This window comes from Eleginops maclovinus, chromosome 9, assembly GCF_036324505.1.
Source record: "Eleginops maclovinus isolate JMC-PN-2008 ecotype Puerto Natales chromosome 9, JC_Emac_rtc_rv5, whole genome shotgun sequence".
NCBI lineage: Eukaryota > Metazoa > Chordata > Actinopteri > Perciformes > Eleginopidae > Eleginops > Eleginops maclovinus.
In genome coordinates, this window is record NC_086357.1 from 28,756,293 (window position 1) to 28,781,292 (window position 25,000).

At 49.3% G+C, this 25,000-nt stretch overlaps 1 protein-coding gene across 1 annotated transcript in view; it reads left to right on the plus strand.

Moving 5' to 3' along the window:
* The window catches only part of palld (palladin, cytoskeletal associated protein), a 59,682-nt gene that overhangs the window by 33,300 nt on the left and 1,382 nt on the right, over positions 1–25,000 (plus strand). Inside the window, 14 exon segments of the mRNA XM_063890626.1 lie at positions 14,664–15,167; positions 15,169–15,339; positions 16,110–16,254; positions 17,623–17,727; positions 17,860–18,008; positions 18,615–18,620; positions 19,825–20,122; positions 20,348–20,497; positions 20,578–20,666; positions 20,763–20,895; positions 22,182–22,389; positions 23,324–23,489; positions 24,076–24,209; positions 24,401–25,000. The exon segment at positions 24,401–25,000 is cut by the window's right edge and continues 1,382 nt beyond it. Of these exon segments, the coding sequence (XP_063746696.1) occupies positions 14,664–15,167; positions 15,169–15,339; positions 16,110–16,254; positions 17,623–17,727; positions 17,860–18,008; positions 18,615–18,620; positions 19,825–20,122; positions 20,348–20,497; positions 20,578–20,666; positions 20,763–20,895; positions 22,182–22,389; positions 23,324–23,489; positions 24,076–24,209; positions 24,401–24,561 (2,419 nt within the window). The 3' untranslated portion in view covers positions 24,562–25,000.

The following is a 25,000-nucleotide window of genomic DNA, read 5'->3' on the forward strand; positions in this document are numbered from 1 at the left end:
GTGTTTGGACAGCATCTGTTATTATTGATTTATATTACAGCAGCATCACAGTATTTACAGCTGGGTGAGAGAGGTGTGTTCATGTTCAGAAATGTAGAAGAAATGGAAGTAAATCTCAGGAGCAACACGCTGTAGGGAGGGCTGGAATAACACTGAGAATGTGTGTGTGTGTGTGTGTGTGTGTGTGTGTGTGTGTGTGTGTGTGTGTGTGTGTGTGTGTGTGTGTGTGTGTGTGTGTGTGTTTGGGTTCGATGCCTGGCGTTGATGCCAGACGTCGGGATAAGAATCAGAGGAAGTTCTGGTGGGAGAGGCTCAGCTCGACCTGCTGGATCTGAACCAGGTCTGCAGAGTTTAGGACATGATGGAGAAAATATTATTTTATCCCAAGTAATATTACACACACACACACACACACACACACACACACACACACACACACACACACACACACACACACACACACGGAGAGTTGAACTAATGTTGGAGGTTTTACTAATCGTCTCTGAACTTCAACAACACTTTCAACATCATGACAGACTGATCCCACCTGGAGCTGTGTGTGTGTGTGTGTGTGTGTGTGTGTGTGTGTGTGTGTGTGTGTGTGTGTGTGTGTGTGTGTGTGTGTGTGTGTGTGTGTGTGTGTGTGTGTGTGTGTGTGTGTGTGTGTGTGTGTGTGTGTGTGATAGATGACAGAATTACTGCAAAAAAAGTCAGAACTACAAAAAGACACAAATTTTCTGCAAAAACTTCAGAGAAACATGACATCACTATGAACAGTCCGAACATCTGGGAAGAGACACACAGATCTACACAGAGACTTAAAACAACAACAAACAACAACAACAACAACAACTGCCCAGTGGCTTAGAAACAACAACAACAGACAGGACGTTACAACATGACAACAAAACAAGCACAGAGACACAAGAAGGACTACAAAGTGATGTCATCGTGTGTGTGTGTGTGTGTGTGTGTGTCCTGTGCGTCCCTCAGTGATGAAGACGAGCTGCTCTGTAGCGTGTCTGTCCTGCAGCTCCGTGACCTTTAACCTCAAATCCCTGTCCGCTGAGTTAGGAGCCGTGACGCTGACATGACACGGTCCCTGCAGCAGATTCAAACCTCCTAACCTCCAGAGGCTGTTGTCAGGGGAACTGCATACAAACACACACACACACACACACACACACACACACACACACACACACACTGTAAACTGAAGGCTGTTTTCTCTCAGACTGCAGTACGGTTTTTCCTGGCTCTGGTGCTGAATGTAAACTGGGATCTTTACTCCCAGCTTGTTGCCGGGTAACATTTCTGTGCCGTGACTCAGAACTTCCTCTCAGCGGGGGGGGGGGGGGGGGGGGGGGGGGGTTACGAGCTGCAGCTCATCAGCTCTCTAATGAACTACTAACGATCACTTTCATTCGAGGTGCTGCTCCTGGTTTTATGAACACGCCTGTAAAAGAAAGTCACACATGGTGCTGCATGCATGTAATTAGAACTGGAATTTACGCAGTGACTGAGGGTCAGTGAACGCAGCACGGAGAGGCCTCCATCCCCAGCTCACTGTCATCAGGGAGGAGGGGGGGAGGTTGTGCAACAGAATAAGAAGCAGAATGAAGTCACACAATCTGACAGTGAGGGATGGGCCGGCCTTAAAAGGAAAACGGAGGCACGGGATTGGCTGAGAGGCCGGAGCAGAAACCCTCCCGATTGATCGGTCGGGCTGCGGGGAAAACCGAGAAACTTTCCAAATAAGGAAGAGAGTTTCAGAGCTGACCTTCAGACACTGAGCGGGGGAGAGAGAGGGGGGAGAGAGAGAGGGGAGAAAGAAGGGAGAAAGAGGGGAAAGAGAAGAGAGAAAGAAGGGATGGAGTAAGAGAGCAGGGGGGAGAAAGAGGGGAGAAATGGGGAGAGAGAGTGGGGGAGAGCAGGGCGTGTGTTTGTGAGTTGACAGCATGGAAACTAACAGGCCTCAATGATCCCTCACACAGTTTCCCAGGAAAGAACACCGAGGTATGTTAAACACTGAGGCGCACACACACACACACACACACACACACACACACACACACACACACACACACACACACACACACACACACACACGCGCGCGCACGCACACACACTCAGAAAATCACATTGTTTCCGGATGAAGTCGACATGTAATCAAAGTAAAGTAATCCTGTTATCCTGGATAAAACTTTATTGTTCTGTCATGCCTCGACGGTGAACGATGAATCATAAAACTCCTTCACTTATCGGAGTGTAACACCCCCCCCCCCCTCCCCATTCTGTAATGCCTCCATTAGACCCCTTTGATTACTTCCGGAACATAGTGACATCTCTATGGAACACACGCGCTCCTATTGGCTAGCGTTCGAACACATTGTACGTGATAGGCTAAGGGGGCGGGACATTTCTAAGCAGTTGACCAATCACAACAGAGCCCGCCAGATTTCCCGTTTTTTGGTCAGCAACATCCATCCAAGATATTCCAAAAGTACTTTGATGTTTCCGTTCCCTGTCGGGGTTCTGTGTGGAGCTTATGATGGACAGTTTTACCAGACAGAATGATTGTGGAAATAAATCTGGAAAATCTTTGACTTGCAGAAGGACTCGCACCTATGAGAGACAGAGGACACACACACACACACACACACACACACACACACACACACACACACACACACACACACACACACACACACACACACACACACACATCCCAGGTTTAACAGCATTGGAGCCTCAGCAGACCCCCCCCCCACATCAACACTGTGACTCAGTCTGGAAACACACGCTCTATAAATACACATTACACGCTGAAATAAAAAAACGGCTTAAATTCCCCAAAAAGGTTTTTCTGTCAGCCCACAAAGATGTCTGTTATTGAGAGACTGAATATTTGTGAACATATTTCTGTTGAATGGAAACAGACGTGTGGTTTTAGGGTTATCTTCATCATGGATGGATGTGCTAATTATCTTCTGGATGAATGGTTTGGTCTACAAACGTCAGGAAAAGGTACAAAACATTTTCACTCTAGCTACTTTAAATATATGAAAGGTTTAATATGCTGTAAAAGGACAAGCTCTGTGTTCCATATTCAGTTAAGTTGTCTACATAGCTGTACATTTTGAGAGAAGTGTGTGCTCTTTAACCAGGTGACGGTGGGTTTCATTAGACTGTGAATGAGTCGTTTCAGCTCAATAAAGAAACCTCTCAATACTCCAGGACTAGTCACAAGAGAAAAAGGTCTAATATCAGATGCGTTTGGGGAATGAACCCTCTTTCCCTTAGTTTGTATTTTAGTTGCCCTAACATGCAGTTGTAGTTTCTCCTGGTCTCCTGAGGGGGCGCTCTTCCCCTTTGAGCAGCATCAATGATAGAAGTGGATTTTTTAATCTAGGTTTAATCCAGTGTTACCGTACCTTCGTTAAAGGTGTCCCAGCTGCTGTTTAACTCTACATTTCACCTGATGAAGGATGTTAGTGATGGGACGTCTGGATGTGAAGCTATCAGAGAAGCTAAGCTAACGTTAGCGGGAGCTGGACAGAAACTCAGATTTTTAACCTCAAACTGAAACTTTATTCACAGTTTTTACGGGTTTTAATCAGCAGAGCCATTGTTACGCAGGTGAAAGGGACACCTGTGGGTATAATTCAGCTCCTGGTAAAAACCCTCTTGATCTTGAAGTTATCAGAGAAGCTAAGCTAACGTTAGCAGAAAGAGACTCTGATTTTTAACCTTAACTGAAACGTTATTCAGTTTGTCCCGCTTTATATCAGCAGGTCTGTTGAGATGTCTTGCCTTCTCCACTTAGAATCCATGAACATTTGAGTGAGAGGAGCAGCACAGCTTTATATTTGAGAGGCTGGAAACAGCATCAATCATATTAAATCAAGATGACTTTTACTTTCGATCAGCAGAAAGGTTTTTCTGTTGGTGGACTTTTGTTTGCACGCAGTCGGTCTCCGTACCGTCCAAAGGTCCAACACTGTACATGTTACATAACGCCATTATGCCCGGCCTGTAGATAACAGTCTCCAGGGCAGATAGGGTTCCTGCTGCAGGGCCATAAAGGAACAGAGCAGTGTGGATTTAACTTCCAGAGAGGGCGTTGTTTAATCCCAAAGGTTCAGTTTGTGTCACCTGAGACTGAAGGATGATGCAGATCCTTGAATCCCTCTTTCATTCTCGTCCTGTCTCCCTGATGAAACTTTAAAAGTGCACACAAAGGGAGTCAAAGTAATGAGAGAGAAGTCTCAAGAGTTCTCTTCATGTGTCGGTCGAGTCTGTTTCAGAGCTTTTATTGTGAAGGGCCTGGGGCAGGCTCTTATTGTGGCAGGGCAGTGAGACAGTGAGTCATGCGGAGCGTCAGAGTGAGTCTGTATATCTGCAGCTCATACCTGCAGCTGCACAGAGAGCAACTCACTCTGCAGGGAATACCAGCAGCGCTACACACTCCTCTGAAGGTAAAACCCTTTCTATCTCACACTTTCTCCAAACACACGCTCCTAACTCTCAGGAGGGAAACGTTCTACTAACTTTACTGTGTTTCTTTGGGTTGGTTTTTTATTCATAACAATAGAAAAAGGACTGGAGACAAATACCTCTTCAGGGTTGTTGTGGTCAGGAAAACTCTGGAAAAGTCTGGAAATGTAACTTTTATACTTTTGGTAAAGATCTGGAAGTGTTTGTGCCTACAGCTGGTTTGGTGTTTCTCGTCTGCTCCCTAAATATAAGTTTTAGTGTTTATGTCTCAACAAACACCCGAACCTCACTTCATATGTCTGCTCAGGAAAACGTTCCCAAAGTTCTTAGAAAGTCCTGTAAATGTGTCTCTGCTGTGAGCCAGGAGCAGAGGAAGGAGCAGAGGCGGATGGTTGAGGTGGAATACGATTTTTTTTCTCCCCGGCTCGGCATGTTAATGTTTAAATCACATGTTTTCAGAATGGGTGTGTGGTTTTCTGAGTGATACCCATTCATTTAGCCGAGGGAGGCTCAGGAAGGGGAGTGAGTTCAGCTGCAGAGAGAGGAGGCTTTCACAGGAACAACGCCAGCTCTCTCTCAAGTGCTCGCTCTGAGGAGCTGTGAGGACAAGATGTTGCAAACATATAGGTTTCTATCAGCGTGAAGCACCTACTGCTGCGAGGTCAACAGCCCAGGCAACAAAAGCACTTCTAGAGTGAGTTAAGTTCCTTTGAAGAAAATACATAACTGGAGTAAATCAATAACTTCTCTGGGTGAGAGTCCTGTGTGTGTTCAGGCGTCCCTCCCTCCCTTAGTGGACTTCTCTCGCCTAAACTGTCGCTGGACATCCTCCACATTCGGTGTCGAGCTTCATGTGTTTGCAGATCTCCTCTCCAGACTCAGATGGATTAGTTAACACAATAGAGAGAGTTGGGTGATAAAGTTTGTGTCTGACTCTTCTTCCTCCTCCTCCTCCTCCTCCTCCTCCTCCTCCTCCTCCTCCTCCTCCTCCTCCCTTTCCTCCTGCTGTTAATCCCATCTGATGGCCATGTCTTCCCCTCCGGTCCAGGGCAGGAATGTCTGCAGCATTCTTGCTTCAGAGGGAGAATCACGGGAGGAGAAGCACTCTGATATGAGAGCGAGGAGCACAGAGAGAGAGTGTGTGAGGAGCCGAGAGCTGTCGGACTGTGCTTTAAGAAGGGGGGGGGGACAGTCTGGTTCTGTTTAATGTGGCGTGTGTGCAATTAGAGCCGGGGGGGGGGGGGGGTACCAGGAGAGGAGAGGGGCTGAAATAATCAGAGGACAAAAGACTGAGAGGAGAAGAAGAGTTTTCAGGCTCGACTCAGAGAGAGATTTAGTTTATAAACTCTGAGCATTACAGACGCTGAGTGTGTGTGTGTGTGTGTGTGTGTGTGTGTGTGGGGGGGGGGGGGGGGGGGGGGGGGGGGGGGGGTTGAACTACACTACAATTTAAAGAATTGTGTTTTTTGTACGAAAGGTTTTGATTGACAAACAAAGGTTGGGTGTGAGAGGTTTAGCATGACAAATCAAACAAGACAACACTGGACTTACAGGCGGAACCTTTGAAGTAGAACAACTCTCGAGTTAGCAGAACTTTTTTATGATTAAACCACATTTTTGGATCTGTATGAAAAGGATAAATGAGAATCAAAATATTTTCCACACATTTTGTATTTGCAAAAGACTTTTGGACGTAAAGTTTGGATCCCCGACGGAGAGATGGATGGATCATGTTTGTGAAATTCCCACGCTACCATGCAGTAAATAAAGCGAGGGTCTGACTCACAGACAGACAGGTGTAAATCAGCAGTGACTTCAGTTTAAACAGACAGCGTTACTCACAGTCTGCCCCCCCCCCCCCGGGATGAGGCAGTTTCAAATGACGCAGAGATGAGGCAACGCTCGGGGGGAAACAGAGAGGAACCAGGTGTGTGTGAGGGCCGTAAAACAACACGGAACTCCTCCTGCAAAGGTGTGTGAGTGACACACACGAGAGGACAGCAGTAACAGCTGGAGTACGGTGCAGTGGTGCATCATGGGAGTTGTAGTGTGTAGTGTTGGTGCTACAGGGTGTTTGTTGGTGTCTCCTCTCTGATATAAACGGTTCAGTTTGGGAGTAAAAGCAGAGTGTCAGTTCGGCTGCCGCTAACGTTTGCTCAGCTTCTCTGAATCTTCTGCTTCAGGAGGTTTTTACCAGAAGCAGAATGATCCGCAGAGGTCTCCTCCCCACCAAAACACACAGACCGATTAAATCAAACCAGTAAAACCATTGGATAAAGTATTCTCGTGTGGAAAATCTGTGTTTCTTCACTGCAGTTTGGCTAACAGTAGCTCTGCTTGTTTCTTTCACTACTTAAGACCCAGACGCTCAGGAGGCTTTGACCAGGAGCCAAACTATAGTGCGAAGTCTGTACTCTAAAAAAGAAATGGACCTGCTGATTAAAACCGACAGAAAATAGTGAATAAAGCTTCAGTTTGAGGCTCAACATCTCAGTTTCTGGGAACAGCGCCCCCGCAGGAGAACAGAGGGAACTACAGTGGGGTGTGGATTCGTCCTGGGGAAGAGACTCAGATATTGCACATTAGAGTCGGACATTTATGAGAAAGAACCGGGAAATATCAGCAGTAACTTATAATGTATGTGGTTTCTCACCCCAAAAAAACCCACTATTTTTCTGAGTTATTATTTGACTTTTCTCAAAACGTTAGGTTTTTTTACTGCAAAGTTACCGCTATTATTACCCACCCAGCTCTGATATGTTATATATTTAACAGCCCTTATAAAAGGCATGATTAAAAACAAATCCTCTGAAATATTTAGGATGATCTAAGGGACACAACTCATCCCAATACATAACGCAGGGCTAGTTGTTCTTGCTCTTTCTAATGCATTAATTGTGCATATGATCTGTCAGAGTGCCACCTCTCTGGTCCTGACCTCCTGACCCGGCGCTGGTGATGTCAGGTGGCTGTGTTTGTGTTGTAGGCGTGATCCCGGAGCTGCGTCTCACTATTTGGATATAAATCAGGCGGTTGCTAAGCCACGCTGTGAGCAGAAACAAACATCTGGAGGTGTGAAGCAAACACATTGCTGTTTTAATCCCTGTGTTTACAGCAGCTGCAGAGACACAGCCTCCCTCAGTCCCCCCCCCCCCCCCCCCATGTTGTTGTTTACACCAGGAAAGCCCTCATTACTGGAAAGTACTTCCTGTTCAGCCCGTGCCTGTTTCCTGTCACCAGCCGGCTGCAGATAAACTGTTGTTGTTCAGGAAGCACAAACAGGACTATTGAAGAAAGGTGCAGGGGGAGGGGGGAACACCTCTTATTCACCAACAAAAGGCAGAAAAACCCAGAAAGAGAGAAAGTGTCGGGGAAAATACTTTAAAAGCTTTGCAAAATAACGATTACTACCAATGAGAAGTTACAGCCAGCTTAGGAAGACATCATGTGTCAGTGAGTCAACAGAAAGGTAGTGCTTTATAAATGAACCCACTGATGACTGAATGTCTCCACAGAGGAGATTAGGAAGCAGACGGTCCACAGTGTCTGTGTGTCGGGACAAAATGCTGAGTCGCATTTCCCCTACAACACGCTCTACCAACACGCTCTACCAACACGCTCTACCAACAACCCTACCAACACGCTCTACCAACACGCTCTACCAACAACCCTACCAACACGCTCTACAAACACGCTCTACCAACACGCTCTACCAAACACGTCTCCAACACGTTCTACCAAACGCTCTACCAACACGCTCTACCAACATGCTCTACCAACACGCTCTACCAACACGTTCTACCAACAAGCACTACCAACACGCTCTGCCAAACACGCTCTACCAACACAGCTCTATCAACTTCGCTCTACCAACAAACCCTACGCCAACACTGCTCTAGCCAACACCGCACTTACCAACACGCTCTACCAACATCTACCAACACGCTCTGCCAACATGCTCTACCAACACGCTCTACCAATGCGCTCTACCAACAAACCCTACCAACATGCTCTACCAACACGCTCTACCAACACGCTCTACCAACACGCTCTGCCAACATGCTCTACCAACACGCTCTACCAATGCGCTCTACCAACAAACCCTACCAACACGCTCTGCCAACACGCTCTACCAACACGCTCTACCAGCACGCTCTACCAACAAACCCTGCCAACACGCTCTGCCAACACGCTCTATCAACACGCTCTACCAACAAACCCTGCCAACAAGTACTTTTACTTGTAGTGGGTAACTTTCTCAGTACCTAAACTTATCCGACAAGTATTTTGTACCTATGTTGAAATACTTCTACTGCAGAACTTAAACTTGAAGTGGAGTACTGGGCCAGCACCTTCACAGTGGTTTCGCTTTTACTCCTGGCGGAGTTCTTCTACAGTTCTTCTACAGTTCTTCTACAGTTCTTCTACAGTTATTCTACAGTTCTTCTACAGCTCTTCTACAGTTCTACAGTTCTTCTACAGCTCTTCTACAGTTCTTCTACAGTTCTCTACAGTTCTTCTACAGTTCTTCTACAGTTCTTCTACAGTTCTTCTACAGTTCTTCTACAGTTCTTCTACAGTTCTACATTCTTCTACAGTTCTTCTACAGTTCTTCTACAGTTCTTTACAGTTCTTCTACAGTTCTCTACAGTTCTTCTACAGTTCTTCTACAGTTCTTCTACAGTTCTTCTACAGTTCTTCTACAGCTTCTGCTACAGTTCTTCTACAGTTCTTCTACAGTTCTTCTACAGTTCTTCTACAGTTCTTCTACAGTCTTCTACAGTTCTTCTACAGTTCTTCTACAGTTTTCTTACAGTTGTCTACAGTTCTTCTACAGTTCTTCTACAGTTCTTCTACAGTTCTTCTACAGTTCTTCTACAGTTCTGTACAGTTCGTCTACAGTTCTCTACAGTTCTTCTACAGTTCTTCTACAGTTCTTCTACAGTTCTTTACAGTTCTCTACAGTTCTTCTACAGGTTCTTCTACAGTTCTTCTACAGTTCTTCTACAGTTCTACAGTTCTTCTACAGTTCTTCTACAGTTCTTCTACAGTTCTTCTACAGTTCTTCTACAGTTCTTCTACAGTTCTACAGTTCTCTACAGTTCTTCTACAGTTCTTCTACAGTTCTTCTACAGTTCTCTACAGTTCTTCTACAGTTCTTCTACAGTTCTCTACAGTTCTTCTACAGTTCTCTACAGTTCTTCTACAGTTCTTCTACAGTTCTCTACAGTTCTCTACAGTTCTTCTACAGTTCTCTACAGTTCTTCTACAGTTCTTCTACAGCTCTCTAAGAATGTTTTGGGCAGTGCCTTTAATACAGTGCAGTTCAGTAACGGGGGGACAGAGGGGAAGACGCGCGGCAAAGGGACTCAGGCCGGATTAGAACCTGGGTCCACCACATGGGGATCAAACCCCAGTATATGGCTGCCTGCTCTGCCCACTGAGCTATAGGACGGCCGGAACGCAGGACTTTTACTTGTAGTTTTACCTGTAGTGCAGTACTTCTGTAGTACTTCTGTAGTACTTCTGTAGTACTTCTGTAGTACTTCTGTAGCATTTTCGCAGTACTTCTACTTTAGTAAAAGTGAGAGAACTCTCCGCTGTAAGGAGTTTGTTTCTTCAGATTGAAGTACAGAACACCTTTTAAGGCAGACGTAAGAAAACCTCCAGATCACACATGTTACTGCCGTGTGTGTGTGTGTGTGTGTGTGTGTGTGTGTGTGTGTGTGTGTGTGTGTGTGTGTGTGTGTGTGTGTGTGTGTGTGTGTGTGTGTGTGTGTGTGTGTGTGTGTGTGTGTGTGTGTGTGTGTGTGTGTGTGTGTGTGTGTGTGTGTGGTGTGTGTGTGTGTGTGTGTGTGTGTGTGTGTGTGTGTGTGTGTGTGTGTGTGTGTGTGTGTGTGTGTTTCCTCTCTGCTGGAGCACATGCTGCAGTCCTAAAAAGGAATAAAAGCTGCAGCAGACTCTTCCTGTAACAGAGCTGGGGGGGGGGGTCTGAATTAATAACTATTTATCTGGGCACGTGAAACCCCCAAAATAACTCTGTAATGAGACAGATTCAAAGAGATGAGGGTCTCTGGGGTCTCTCTGTGGTTTTGTTCCTCGTTTTATTTCACTCTCTGGTCCTGGTGTCTCTCTCTCTGGTCCTGGTGTGTCTCTACTGGTGTCTCTCTCTGATCCTGGTGTGTCTCTACTGGTGTCTCTCTCTCTGGTCCTGGTGTGTCTCTACTGGTGTCTCTCTCTCTGGTCCTGGTGTGTCTCTACTGGTGTCCCACTCTCTGGTCCTGGTGTGTCTCTACTAGTGTCTCTCTCTCTGGTCCTGGTGTGTCTCTACTGGTGTCTCTCTCTGGTCCTGGTGTGGCTCTACTGGTGTCTCTCTCTCTGGTCCTGGTGTGTCTCTACTGGTGTCTCTCTCTCTGGTCCTGGCGTGTCCCTACTGGTGTCTCTCTCTCTGGTCCTGGTGTGTCTCTACTAATGTCTCTCTCTCTGGTCCTGGTGTGTCTCTACTGGTGTCTCTCTCTGGTCCTGGTGTGTCTCTACTGGTGTCTCTCTCTGGTCCTGGTGTGTCTCTACTGGTGTCTCTATCTGGTCCTGGTGTGTCTCTACTGGTGTCTCTCTCTGGTCCTGGTGTGTCTCTACTGGTGTCTCTATCTGGTCCTGGTGTGTCTCTACTGGTGTCTCTCTCTGGTCCTGGTGTGTCTCTACTGGTGTCTCTCTCTGGTCCTGGTGTGTCTCTACTGGTGTCTCTCTCTCTGGTCCTGGTGTGTCTCTACTGGTGTCTCTCTCTCTGGTCCTGGTGTGTCTCTACTGGTGTCTCTCTCTCTGGTCCTGGTGTGTCTCTACTGGTGTCTCTCTCTCTGGTCCTGGTGTGTCTCTACTGGTGTCTCTCTCTGGTCCTGGTGTGTCTCTACTGGTGTCTCTCTCTGGTCCTGGTGTGTCTCTACTGGTGTCTCTCTCTGGTCCTGGTGTGTCTCTACTGGTGTCTCTCTCTGGTCCTGGTGTGTCTCTACTGGTGTCTCTCTCTGGTCCTGGTGTGTCTCTACTGGTGTCTCTCTCTGGTCCTGGTGTGTCTCTACTGGTGTCTCTCTCTGGTCCTGGTGTGTCTCTACTGGTGTCTCTCTCTGGTCCTGGTGTGTCTCTACTGGTGTCTCTCTCTGGTCCTGGTGTGTCTCTACTGGTGTCTCTCTCTCTGGTCCTGGTGTGTCTCTACTGGTGTCTTTCTCTCTGGTCCTGGTGTGTCTCTACTGGTGTCTCTCTCTGGTCCTGGTGTGTCTCTACTGGTGTCTCTACTGGTGTCTCTTTGGTAGTTTTACGTTGCTTTCTGTCTCTAACACCGCAGTGCTACTCTCTCTTCGTTACTCCCCAGTAAATGTCAGCAGTAACTTTAGTCAGGCTCTCCGACCTGGACCCTTAGTCCTCGGTCAGTAATCCTGCAGGGAGGACAGCCTGATCCCGGTGTTGGACTCTCTGAGGCGGGGGGGGGGGGGTGTCTCTGCTGTCTGAGATGAGGAACAGTGGACGGGCTGATTATCCAACATCTGGAGCTGATTGTGGACGGGCAGTCTTTGTTTAAACCTCTAAATCTGAGGCATTAAAGAGCTGCCTCCCCCAGGAACTGTTTTATCTCGGGGGGGTTAAGCGTCCTAGGATCCTAGGAAACTTTACAGATACCTAGTGAGGAAGAAGAGGGACGTTCTCATTTATTTGACTCATCTTCTACCTGATTCACCCTCTCAAAGCTCCCTGTGTTCTGCTGATGTGAAGGGGGGGTCATATCTCAGGTATTATGACTCTGAGGGAGTGGGAGAGATGCTGTCCTCTCCCCACATTTGTACCAATTCAGCGTCGTTGGATGCTCTCTAGTTGGTATTAAAATGTCCTCAGTCCATCTGATCTGTCTCCAGTAAATGCACCAGTGTCCCGTGTCTCACAGATCCGGCAGAGGAGGACACTCAGGGTTTTGTCTGCCATCAGAAGTAAAAAGGAAAGCTCTATTGCAGTCATTCTGCAGCACGGCGAAGACTCGGCTTGCTTTGTTCAGGACGAGTTTGAACTCGGCACAGTAATTGGACGTCTTTCATCAGTTATGGTTTTTATAAACTGGGTTCAGATTTAATTCCCAGTGTAATTAAAATCTCTTAACTGTAACGTCCCTTAAGCTGCAGGAGCCAGACAGAGAAGCTCCGTCCCTCCTAGAGTGACTCAGCAGAATGAAGCGGCAACACACACTCATCAGGGAGAAAACACACTCATCAGGGAGAAAACACACACTCATCAGGGAGAAAACACACAGGGAGAAAACACACACTCATCAGGGAGAAAACACACAGGGAGAAAACACACACTCATCAGGGAGAAAACACACACTCATCAGGGAGAAAACACACACTCATCAGGGAGGAAACACACAGGGAGAAAACACACACTCATCAGGGAGGAAACACACACTCACACTCACGTCTAACAGCAGCAGCCTCAGAGAGAGAGAGTCAGCTGTTCAATGTCTCTCTTATCTGTCACTCCTCCAGCAGGCCTGATGGAGCGTCAACAGGCCGATAACATATCAGCTGCAGCACACACACACACACACACACACACACACACACACACACACTGACAGATGTCCCATTTTGTCTGTATTAGGTTGTTTTGCATCATTTCTGGAGTTGTTTTGCGTGTCTTCCCGTACATGCGTGTGTGTTGGTATTTTGACTTTGCGTTTTCTGTTTCGTTGAATCAGTATTCTAGCTGTTTCTACTGGTTTTGCATCCTTTTGCAGACGTTGTGTGGGCTTTTGATCGTTGTTTGTCTCTCGAAAGTCATATTCTGTTTCCTTTAGCTCAGGCTCTGTATCTCTGTAGTGGTTCTGTATCTCTGTAGTGGTTCTGTGTCTCTGTAGTGGTTCTGTGTCTCTGTAGTGGTTCTGTGTCTCTGTAGTGGTTCTGTGTGTCTCTGTAGTGGTTCTGTGTCTCTGTAGTGGTTCTGTGTGTCTCTGTAGTGGTTCTGTGTCTCTGTAGTGGTTCTGTGTGTCTCTGTAGTGGTTCTGTGGTTCTGTTTGATGTCATGCTTTTGGTAGTTTTAACGTCACTTTTCTAGTTTTCTGTCCACACACGCACGCACGCACGCACGCACGCACGCACGCACGCACGCACGCACGCACGCACACACACACACACACACACACACACACTTCAGGTGTTTAGCGATGAACATGTCCACCATGTTTCTCACATCTGTTCTGCAGCTGGAGTCACGCTGAGCTCAGACAGCTGCTGGACCCTGAAACATTTTCACAGTCCTGTTTCAGAGACACAGAGACACAGTCCAGTTTCAGAGACACAGTCCTGTTTCAGAGACACAGTCCTGTTTCAGAGACACAGACAGTCCAGTTTCAGAGACACAGAGACACAGTCCTGTTTCAGAGACACAGTCCTGTTTCAGAGACACAGTCCTGTTTCAGAGACACAGAGACACCGTCCTGTTTCAGAGACACAGTCCTGTTTCAGAGACACAGAGACACCGTCCTGTTTCAGAGACACAGTCCTGTTTCAGAGACACAGAGACACCGTCCTGTTTCAGAGACACAGAGACACCGTCCTGTTTCAGAGACACAGAGACACCGTCCAGTTTCAGAGACACAGTCCTGTTTCAGAGACACAGACAGTCCAGTTTCAGAGACACAGTCCTGTTTCAGAGACACAGAGACACAGTCCAGTTTCAGAGACACAGTCCAGTTTCAGAGACACAGAGACACAGTCCTGTTTCAGAGACACAGTCCTGTTTCAGAGACACAGAGACACCGTCCTGTTTCAGAGACACAGTCCAGTTTCAGAGACACAGTCCTGTTTCAGAGACACAGTCCTGTTTCAGAGACACAGAGACACCGTCCTGTTTCAGAGACACCGTCCAGTTTCAGAGACACAGTCCTGTTTCAGAGACACAGTCCTGTTTCAGAGACACAGTCCTGACATCACCGGGAAACTGAAGATGAGGCGTTGTGTGATGCTGGACCGAGTCAGAGGAATAAACTCTTGGAGGTTTCATGTCCCTGGGTCTGAACGGAGACAGAGAAACAGCCGTAAATTAAATAGACAGCATGTTTGTGCCTCCTCCCCCTGCCCCCCCTCCCCCCTCCTCTCTGATGGACTCACTTTTTCTCTCCCCTGCAGGAACGCGTTGCAGCTGAAGCAGCTTCAGGATCAGATCCTTTTGGAGCAACAGGAAGTCACCTGGCAGCCGGACCAGCCCAGACAGGAAGTCCCGCCTCCGCATCAGGAAGTGCCTCCACCTCCACCTCCACCTCCACCTGCACCTGCTCCTCCCTCCCCCCCTCTCCCGCCTCCCCCCTGCTTCCAGGAGCTGGAGAGCGGTGCCACCATGCAGGCCAGCACCTTCAACTACGCCCGGCCCAAACAGTTCATCGCCGCGCAGAGCTTCCACCCCCCCTCCCCATCCCCATCCTCCTCCAGCCTGTCCTCACCCCTGTCCCCCCCCACCTCACACAAGCCCTTCCCCCCCCGAGCTGGCGTCCCCCCCCTCACCCCGGCGGACAGCGTGGAGTCTCCCACCTCCCCCTCCTTCCCGCCTCCCCCCCCGCCCTTCCTCAGTAACCTCTCCTCCCCAACCGGTCCCACCCAGGACTTCCCTCCCCCGCCGCCGCCACCCCCCCCTGCCCGTCCCCATGTCCCCCGCCCTCTCTGATGTGTCCTCGCCATTTTCCTCCGTCCCGCCGTCTCCCGCCTCCAGCTTCCTGTCCTCCGTGCTGCCCTCCACCCCCTCCAGCCCCGGCTCCCCCGGCAGCCCCCTCCTCAACGCCCTGGGCCTCCCCAAAGGAAACGGCACGATGTAAGTCCCCCCCCCCACTCTGACTGTATGCAGATATTTTAATCTAAAAAATCCCAAAGTTCCTAAACACAGTGACATCACTTTGGAACACACACGCTCCTATTGGCTCGCGCTCCAACACATTGTACGTGATAGGCTAAGGGGCGGGACATCCCTGAGAGGTTGACCAATCACAAGAGAAGAGAGGTCTCTCCTCTCCGGCTCCTCGTCAGCTGATGGGGGATGACATGTTTACATTCTTACACACACACACACACACACACACACACACACACACACACACACACACACACACACACACACACACACACACACAGCATCCTTCACTCTTCATATTAAATGATCTCTCCTCCTTTCCTCTTGCTCCTGGAGGAGATTTCCCCCCCCCCCACCATGCATGGCACTCCTGCAGCCATAAGAGGACTCTCGATATGAGAAGTGTTGTCTCGATCCCGCAGTGAAGACATGATTACAGATCCTGCTTTGGATTTACGGTCTTCATGAATAGCCACCGTTCTGCAAGCGGGGGGGTCCTCCTCAGCAGGTCTTCATCAGCTGAACTTCATTCAGTCTTTAGAATCTCTATCTCTTATCCGCTGTTGTCAGGCAGAAACAACTCACGATCTTTGCCTCTGAGAGAAAGTGGAATTCATACATTAATGAATAAAGCATTTCAAATATGAAGTCCCGGTGTTCCACCCTGCAGCTGCACCGAGGGGCTGTCAGCGCGTTCAGTTTCAATAAAGTTTTTCTGTTCTGTTGTTTTCCAGCAGAGCGTTCCCCAGGAAGTCCTCGGTGACCCGGACCCCCCGCCTGACCTCGGACTCGGACATCCAGGGCTCCAAAGACGCCGTGATCCAGGACCTGGAGAGGAAGCTGCGCTTTAAGGAGGAGCGCGTCAGCAACGGCCAACAGGTGTGTGTGTGTGTGTGTGTGTGTGTGTGTGTGTGTGTGTGTGTGTTCAGCCAGTAACATACATTAACAAGTCATGTAACTCCCCATGAAGCAGCACAGACCATAACGTGTTTCCTGCAGCCCTTCCTGACACAGCGGCTTCAGAGCTTCTGATCCATAAACGTTATGAGCAGCAGTCCCCCCCCAGCCTCTCGTCTCGGTCCAGAGACTTCTACTGGAGTTAAAGACATGTGATCCTTTTCTACAGAGCATGTTGTTTGTTAGCCCCACCAACAACAACAACAACAACGTCTCTGTGCAAGAAAAGGAGGTTTGTAGTTATTCATATCTAATATCTGCTCCTGTTTCTTCTGTGTGAAACACACGGGGAATAAATCTGACTCTGGAGCGACACATTCTTTGAACAACAGCTTTAGAGTTCCTTCACTGTATCGACGCCAAATCATAGAAACAGAGACAACAAAACAAATGGAATAAAGAAGTGGAGAAGATCCGATTCCTCCAAAACAAATCAGTCCACCGCTCTGCTGTCTCCACCCATAACTCCATCATTCACACACCGTGCCGTGTGTGAAGGTGTGTGTGAAGGCGTGTGTGAAGGTGTGTGTGAAGGTGTGTGTGAAGGCGTGTGTGAAGGTGTGTGTGAAGGTGTGTGTGAAGGTGTGTGTGAAGGCGTGTGTGAAGGTGTGTATCAGTGTGTGTGAAGGTGTGTGTGAAGGTGTGTGTGAAGGTGTGTGTGAAGGTGTGTGTGAAGGCGTGTGTGAAGGTGTGTATCAGTGTGTGTGAAGGTGTGTGTATCAGTGTGTGTGAAGGTGCGTATCAGTGTGTGTGAAGGTGTGTGTATCAGTGTGTATCAGTGTGTGTGAAGGTGCGTATCAGTGTGTGTGAAGGTGTGTGTATCAGTGTGTGTGAAGGCGTGTGTGAAGGCGTGTGTGAAGGTGTGTGTATCAGTGTGTGTGAAGGTGTGTATCAGTGTGTGTGAAGGTGTGTATCAGTGTGTGTGAAGGTGTGTGTATCAGTGTGTGTGAAGGTGCGTATCAGTGTGTGTGAGGTGTGTGTATCAGTGTGTATCAGTGTGTGTGAAGGTGCGTATCAGTGTGTGTGAAGGTGTGTGTATCAGTGTGTGTGAGGTGTGTGTATCAGTGTGTGTGAAGGTGTGTATCAGTGTGTGTGAAGGTGTGTGTATCAGTGTGTGTGAGGTGCGTATCAGTGTGTGTGAAGGTGTGTGTATCAGTGTGTGTGAAGGTGCGTATCAGTGTGTGTGAAGGTGTGTGTATCAGTGTGTGTGAAGGTGTGTATCAGTGTGTGTGAAGGTGTGTGTGGTGGCACTCACACACTAACCTGCTGACTCATTAATCCTGCTTGCAGAAGTTAACCTATGAGGAGAAGATGGCCCGCCGGCTCCTGGGGGCCGACAGCGCCGCCACCGTGCTGCACTCAGGGGAGAGCGAGGAGGAACCCAGTAGTACCCAGGTACGGTGGGAGGGGGGGGTCCACACACCTGGGGGTCTGGGGTCCTAGTTGACCCGAGCACTGATCTGTCCAATGAGACAGCCCACCCTTGCGTGGGGGCTCTGTAAACGTAGATCTGTCTCTGTGGTTTAGAAGTCCAGGCAGCCAATCAAAGCTCCTGAATGCTTGGCCCAATCAGAATCCAGGGAATGGACCGGGGACAGATGCACTCTGGGAGCAACAGGTGGAGGTGAACTGGTGAAGGAACCAGCTGAGTGTCTCTCAGGGGGCCGCAGTGTTTATTAAACCCTGCTGCAGCCCCCCCCCCCCGGCACTGACTCTCTGCACTCATTCCTCTTTGTTAACACCCCCCCCCCCCTGTAAACACTGCTGCAGTCATGGGAGCCGAGGATAAACACTGTAGTCTGCAGAGCCTCCATAAAAAGAGACGTGTGTGTGTGTGTGTGTGTGTGTGTGTGTGTGTGTGTGTGTGTGTGTGTGTGTGTGTGTGTGTGTGTGTGTGTGTGTGTGTGTGTGTGTGTGTGTGTGTGTGTGTGTGTGTGTGTGTGTGTGTGTGTGTGTGTGTGTGTGTGTGTGTGTGTGTGTGTGTGTGTGTGTGTGTGTGTGGACAGCAGTTAGAAAGTATTGTGATCCTTAAAGTCACCATCTAAGGTTTGGAGTATTCTAAAGCTTTATGAACAATTCGTGCTCCCTACTGTAAGTACACGGAACGCTCAGCAGGTCATACGTTTATCCATAACGCAGGGCGTCTGAGAAGGGGTTACCAAACTCTATCCACACACACACAGAATAACGACAGTGCTTCTCTCCGCAGGGCGACAGGTCCTCTGAGTCTCTCCCTCTGAAGGTTTTTGTCCTCTGGTTCCCCCTCCCTGTTCTGCTGACAGCACAGAGTGTGTGTTCAGGCGCTGAGCTTCCACTGAGCGCAGTTTCACAGAGCAGCAGCAGAGAGGAAACCCGCTGATATTTCAACCATAAATCATGCAGTGAAGTCCTTCTTCCTGCAGACGTGTCTCGAATCAGAGTGATTCTTTTGGACCTTTAATGACACCACCTGGCACTTACCCAATTACCTGAGAAAGTAATCGTGTAATTATTGAAAATGAGTAGCAGCGCCACAGTGATCCAGGTGTGTCTGTAAGATAACATTAGTAGTATAGCGTGAGTGAAACCTGTTTCAGCTGGTTATTTCTCAGTTCAGATCATGTTCCAGTTCGATTCACACACACCGTCAGCACGCTTTGTCCTCACACACACCGTCAGCACGCTTTGTCCTCACACACACGGTCAGCACGCTTTGTCCTCACACACACCGTCAGCACGCTTTGTCCTCCCACACACTGTCAGCATGGTTTGTCCTCACACAGTCAGCACACTTTGTCCTCACACACACCGGGTCCTGCGCTGCTGCAGGGTCACGTGATGCATGCTGTCACGTTGCATTCAGGTTTAATTAGCGGTTCAATCAGAGAGGATGATGGAGGAGACGTGAGAGGGGATAAGTGCAGGTTCTGCAGCTGCTGCCGAGGCCTCTCATTATCTGTGTATGTGTCACCCCCCCTGCAGAGGAACATCTGCAGAGAGGGGGGTGATGGATTGATGGTGCGATGTGAGGAGGAGAGGGTTAGGAAAGTGGGAGAGAGTTAGTGACCGTGGATCAGAGGTGGGAGTGCGTATTGCTTTATGTTCACAGCTGGTAACGAGCATAATGCTGCTGGACATCTTTACCCAAATGCTTTTCTGCTCTTGCTTATTAGTTGTTGTTGTATTCCACAATAGTCTTTAAAGAATGGGAGAACATCAGGACCATGTGATTTATTTTGTGCTGAGAAAAGAATCTGAATTTTGATAAAAATCTGAGTTTATATAAAAGCTCAACATTTTACTTTGATAAAAATTGAAACTCTGAGAAAAAAGTTTAGAATATTTTTAAAACTAAACATTTTGAAGACAAATTATTCAACTTTGTAAAAAGCTCAGAGTTCTGATGTGTGTGTTTAGCACACATCTATGCAGCACCATTATTGTGAACGTTGAATGAAATGCCTTCACATTTTGTCTGAGCGCTTTTCCTCTGCAATGAACACGTGTGTGAAGAGTGTGTGTGAAGAGTGTGTGTGGAGAGTGTGAGCTGTGTGCCCGCTCTGATGCGTTATCTCTCCATGCTTCCTCTCAGGAGTACAAGGTGTCGAGCTTCGAGCAGCGCCTCATCAGTGAGATCGAGTTCCGTCTGGAGCGCTCCCCGGTGGAGGAGTCGGACGACGACGTGCAGCACGACGAGGACTCCGTGGGGGGGGTGGCTCCATCCTTGGACCAGAAGATCAAACACTACAAAGTGTTCGAGGGCATGCCAGTCACCTTCTCCTGCAAGGTGCACGGAGAGCCCAAACCAAAGGTGAGAGGAGAACCATGTACTGGAGGAGTATGGGGAGACTGGGGGAGAAGAGCTCCTCTGCTTCAATGACCCGGTGGGGACAGGCTGCAGAGTGAAGGGTGAAATTCTGCTGCCTCATCGTCTGTCCTACTCCATCATGTACTGAGTGAACCTCATGTCCTGAGGAAGACTTGAAGACCTCATCCTCTCAAAGATCTGAAAGCTGCTCTCTGTCCTGTGCTGCAGGTGTACTGGTTCAAGGACGGGAAGCAGATCTCTAAGCGCAGCGAGCATTACCGGATCAGCCGGGACGCTGACGGGACGTGCTCCCTGCACACGGCCGCTGCCTCGCTGGATGACGACGGGAACTACACCATCATGGCCGGAAACCCCCAGGTGAGAACTCATCTGGTGCAGCACTCTCTCTTTATTTCCTCCTGGAGACTCACCCCTGTCTCTCCCCCCCCCACCCTCAGGGCAGGGTGAGCTGCACCGGCCGGATGATGGTCCAGGCCGTGAACCAGAGAGGACGCAGCCAGCGCTCTGCCCCCGGACACATGCGCCGGTCAGTTCAGCAGAAGAAGATTTACCCAGATGAATATTATTAGACACAGATCCTCTTGGTTTGTTCTTACTAAAAATATCTACCCCCCCACTCCAGACCCCGGTCCCGGTCCAGAGACAGCGGCGATGAGAACGATAACATCCAGGAGAGACACTTCAGGCCTCACTTCCTGCAGGCGCCCGGAGACCTGATCGTCCAGGAGGGACGCCTCTGCCGCATGGACTGCAAGGTAAGGACTCCCACAAACTTGGGGTGGGGGTGGGGTAAATGAGAAATCTGCAAGACTGTCTGCAGTGGCAGGAGTTTGGAAGTTGTTTTCATGATTTTTTGTAAAAAATGTTCAAAAAACTCCAATGATTCCGTCTCGGGACCCTGGCCTGGATCAATGCTTTAGGATAATAATCCCAACAAGCAAATACAGCCTTCATTCATAGCAGGCCTGAACCTGTTTACACCAGCAACGATTCAAACGGAGCATAGAAACTTCTGTAAAAAGGGGAGAGACTTCTCAGCGAGTCAACGCAGTCCTGATGTTAGGAGAGTAAAGAAGGGGGGAGTCAGGGTTAGGGTTAGAGCAGCACAGAGAGGGGAGGCAGGTCTGGGTATATTACGAAAAGGCCAGCTTATTAAATCAGAAGCTGGTACAAAACAAAAACGGGCAAGTCTGGAGAAAAGGAGAAGTAAAACACACCAGGAGGACTTGGAACCCAACCGAGGGAAAAACAGTGACAGCCTGACAGAGAGCACAGGGGAAACACAATCAGGCAGCAAGCAGGAAACCAGGACAAAATACCTGTCCAAATAAAACAGGGAACAGGACAAAGTAAGATCCTGACAGAAGCAGTGAGAGCATGGAGAAAGCTAACCTGCTAACGTGCTCTCAGTGTGAGTCACTGATTAACCAGCAGGATGTCTCTCTGATGTCAGCTCTGTCTTTGGTGTGAAGGACACGTTTTGTTCAGGGAAGTTCGTCCTAAACTCTGCTTCTATGCTCGGTGTCTGGAGACCTCTATCTGAACGTCTGTCTTTGATAGAGGAAAGCGTGTGAAGACCTGAAGGGGCCCGGAGAGACAGACAGCTGATTCAGGACCCTCTAATTAACCGTCTGTGTTTCCTCTGGAGGTCTGCCAACCCAACATGTCTCCTCTCAGCTCCTCCACCTTTCATCACTTCCTGTCCCTCACACAGACTCATTTCACCTCCCCCCTCCTCCTCCCCCTCAGCCTGCAGCGCTCCGAGACTCTGACAGGGATCAAACAGAGCCAGAATAACGCTCGATAAAAAGCCTCACATTTCATGCTGCTCTGGAATAACCCGAGAGCTTTCCTCGCCGGATATTTATAGAAAGTATTTATTCCACTTCAGACTCCGTGCGTTAAATGTCCGGCTGCTGAACGTGCATCGAGCTGCTCCACAAACACTCTGCAGTGTGTGTTCAGCCTCTGCAGACCATTGACAGGCACTATAGTATCCCTATCAAACTGTCCCCATACTAACGTCCCCCCCCCCCTGCAGGTGAGCGGGCTGCCCACCCCCGACCTGCTGTGGCAGCTGAACGGACAGACCATTCGCCCTGACTCGGCCCACAAGATGCTGGTGCGGGAGAACGGCGTCCACTCATTGGTCATTGAGCCGGTGAGCAGCCGCGACGCCGGCATCTACACCTGCATCGCCTCCAACCGGGCCGGGCAGAACTCCTTCAACCTGGAGCTCATCGTGGCAGGTGAACACTCAGAGGCAGAGAGGCAGAGCCACCACACACAGTCAGAACACACACACCACCACCGACAAGACATCAGACAGAGACACAGCTATTCAAAAAGACACAGAATGAACAGGAAGCAAAGAAAAGCTACGGAGACACAACTCCAGAAAGGGAATGACACTCACAGAGACACACACAACTCCAGAAAGGGAATGACACTCACAGAGACACACACAACTCCAGAAAGGGAATGACACTCACAGAGACACACACAACTCCAGAAAGGGAATGACACTCACAGAGACACACACAACTCCAGAAAGGGAATGACACTCACAGAGACACACACAACTCCAGAAAGGGAATGACACTCACAGAGACACACACAACTCCAGAAAGGGAATGACACTCACAGAGACACACACAACTCCAGAAAGGGAATGACACTCACAGAGACACACACAACTCCAGAAAGGGAATGACACTCACAGAGACACACACAACTCCAGAAAGGGAATGACACTCACAGAGACACACACAACTCCAGAAAGGGAATGACACTCACAGAGACACACACAACTCCAGAAAGGGAATGACACTCACAGAGACACACACAACTCCAGAAAGGGAATGACACTCACAGACACACAACACAACACAACACAACACAACACAAGCAAAGAGAGAGAAAACCGAGAAAGCGGAGTTAGAACACCAGATAGAGAAACGTCAAAGATGATGCAGAGAAGTTGTGTGTGTGTGTGTGTGTGTGTGTGTGTGTGTGTGTGTGTGTGTGTGTGTGTGTGTGTGTGTGTGTGTGTGTGTGTGTGTGTGTGTGTGTGTGTGTGTGTGTGTGTGTGTGTGTGTGTGTGTGTGTGTGTGTGTGTGTGTGTGTGTGTGTGTGTGTGTGTGTGTGTCAAGTCTCTAACCCCTCCTCCTCCTCCTCTCTCAGCCCGGGAGATGCACAAAGCCCCCTCCTTCGTGGAGAAGCTGCAGAACACCAGCGTGGCGGACGGTCACCCGGTGAGGATGGAGTGCCGGGTCAGCGGGGTTCCGGCCCCCCAGATCTTCTGGAAGAGGGAGAACGAGTCGTTCACCCACAACACGGACAGAATCAGGTATCCGAGCGACAGAGCGAGGCAGCTCCTCTTTCAGACCCAGTCTGAGGCAGCCGGGGGGAGAGCCGATCTCTAGAGGACAAGAAAGATAGGGTTCTTTTATAACCTCCGTTAGGAGACGCTGGACCTCCCTATCCTAGGTTCCTTAACCCCGTGACCTTTCACAGAGAGGTCCAGGAATAGAGGAGGAGAGACGATAGGAGGAGAATTCCACCGCACAGCAGTGCTTGTTGGTCAGGTGTTTGTTGTTGTAGTTCTCGCCTCGGCCACAAGAGGCCTCAGTTTAACCCCCGTTCTAAATATCAGCAGCACGGCTCCCTCCAGTTTCTCCATGCCAGCTGAAAACAGCACAGAAACGTCCTCACAGTGTTTATGTTTACCTGTTATACTTCTCCAGATGACCTGTAAACAACAACAAGCAGATCAAACCCAAAAATCCATCCTGTCTCACCTGCCTTCTGGATATCTTTGCACCACGTTAATGGCATGCCTCACCCCCTCCCTTTCATGAGTGTCTCTGTTCTCTCCCAGCATGCACCAGTATAACCCCCACCTCACCACCACGTGTGTCTCTATTCTCTCCCAGCATGCACCAGGACAACTGCGGCTACCTGTGTATGATCATCCAGCCGGCGATGAAGGAGGACGCCGGCTGGTACACCGTCTCCGCCAAGAACGAGGCCGGCATCGTGTCCAGCACCGCGCGCCTCGACGTCAACAGTGAGGATGCACGCACACACACACACACACACACACACACACACACACACACACACACACACACACACACACACACACAGATACACTTTAGATTTTGCAGATCCAGGAGTGTGTGCCTAAGATGTAACTTGCCTCTGCATTACATTAAATATTAACCTCTCCCTCCCCCTCTCTCCCTCTCCCGCCCTCAGCCCAGTGGCAGCAGCCGAACCCCCCCCGCATGAAGAAGGTGCGTCCGTCCACCAGCCGCTACGCCGCGCTGACAGAGCGGGGGCTGGACGTCAAGGCCGCCTTCTTCCCTGACTGCTCCCCCCTGCAGCCCGGGGGCCTGGTAGAGAGCGACGACCTGTAGACCCATCCCCCCCCATCCCATCCTGAAACACCTGAGGTCCGACCCCCACCCCCACCCTGAAACACCTGAGAGACAGACTCTTTATGACGGAGACGGGGCGCAGAGGGCCTCAGACTGAAGCTTTTCTTACCTTTTTATAGTTTCACACATTATATCCCACAATGCATCAACAGACCCCCCCCCACGCTTTGTTTATCATCGGAACCTGAACGCACCACGAGGAGACCGTGTGTCAGGAGCTGTGCCTCTCGGGACCGTACGGACGAAGGCCTGCACAGATCCTCCTCAGAGTGTGCTCCTCCTCCTCCTCCTCCTCCTCCTCCTCAGTGTGCTCCTCCTCCTCAGAGCTTTGCTCAAACACAGTGTGTGTATGGAATGTCTCCTGCAGAATAACACACACACACACACACACACACACACACACACACACACACACACA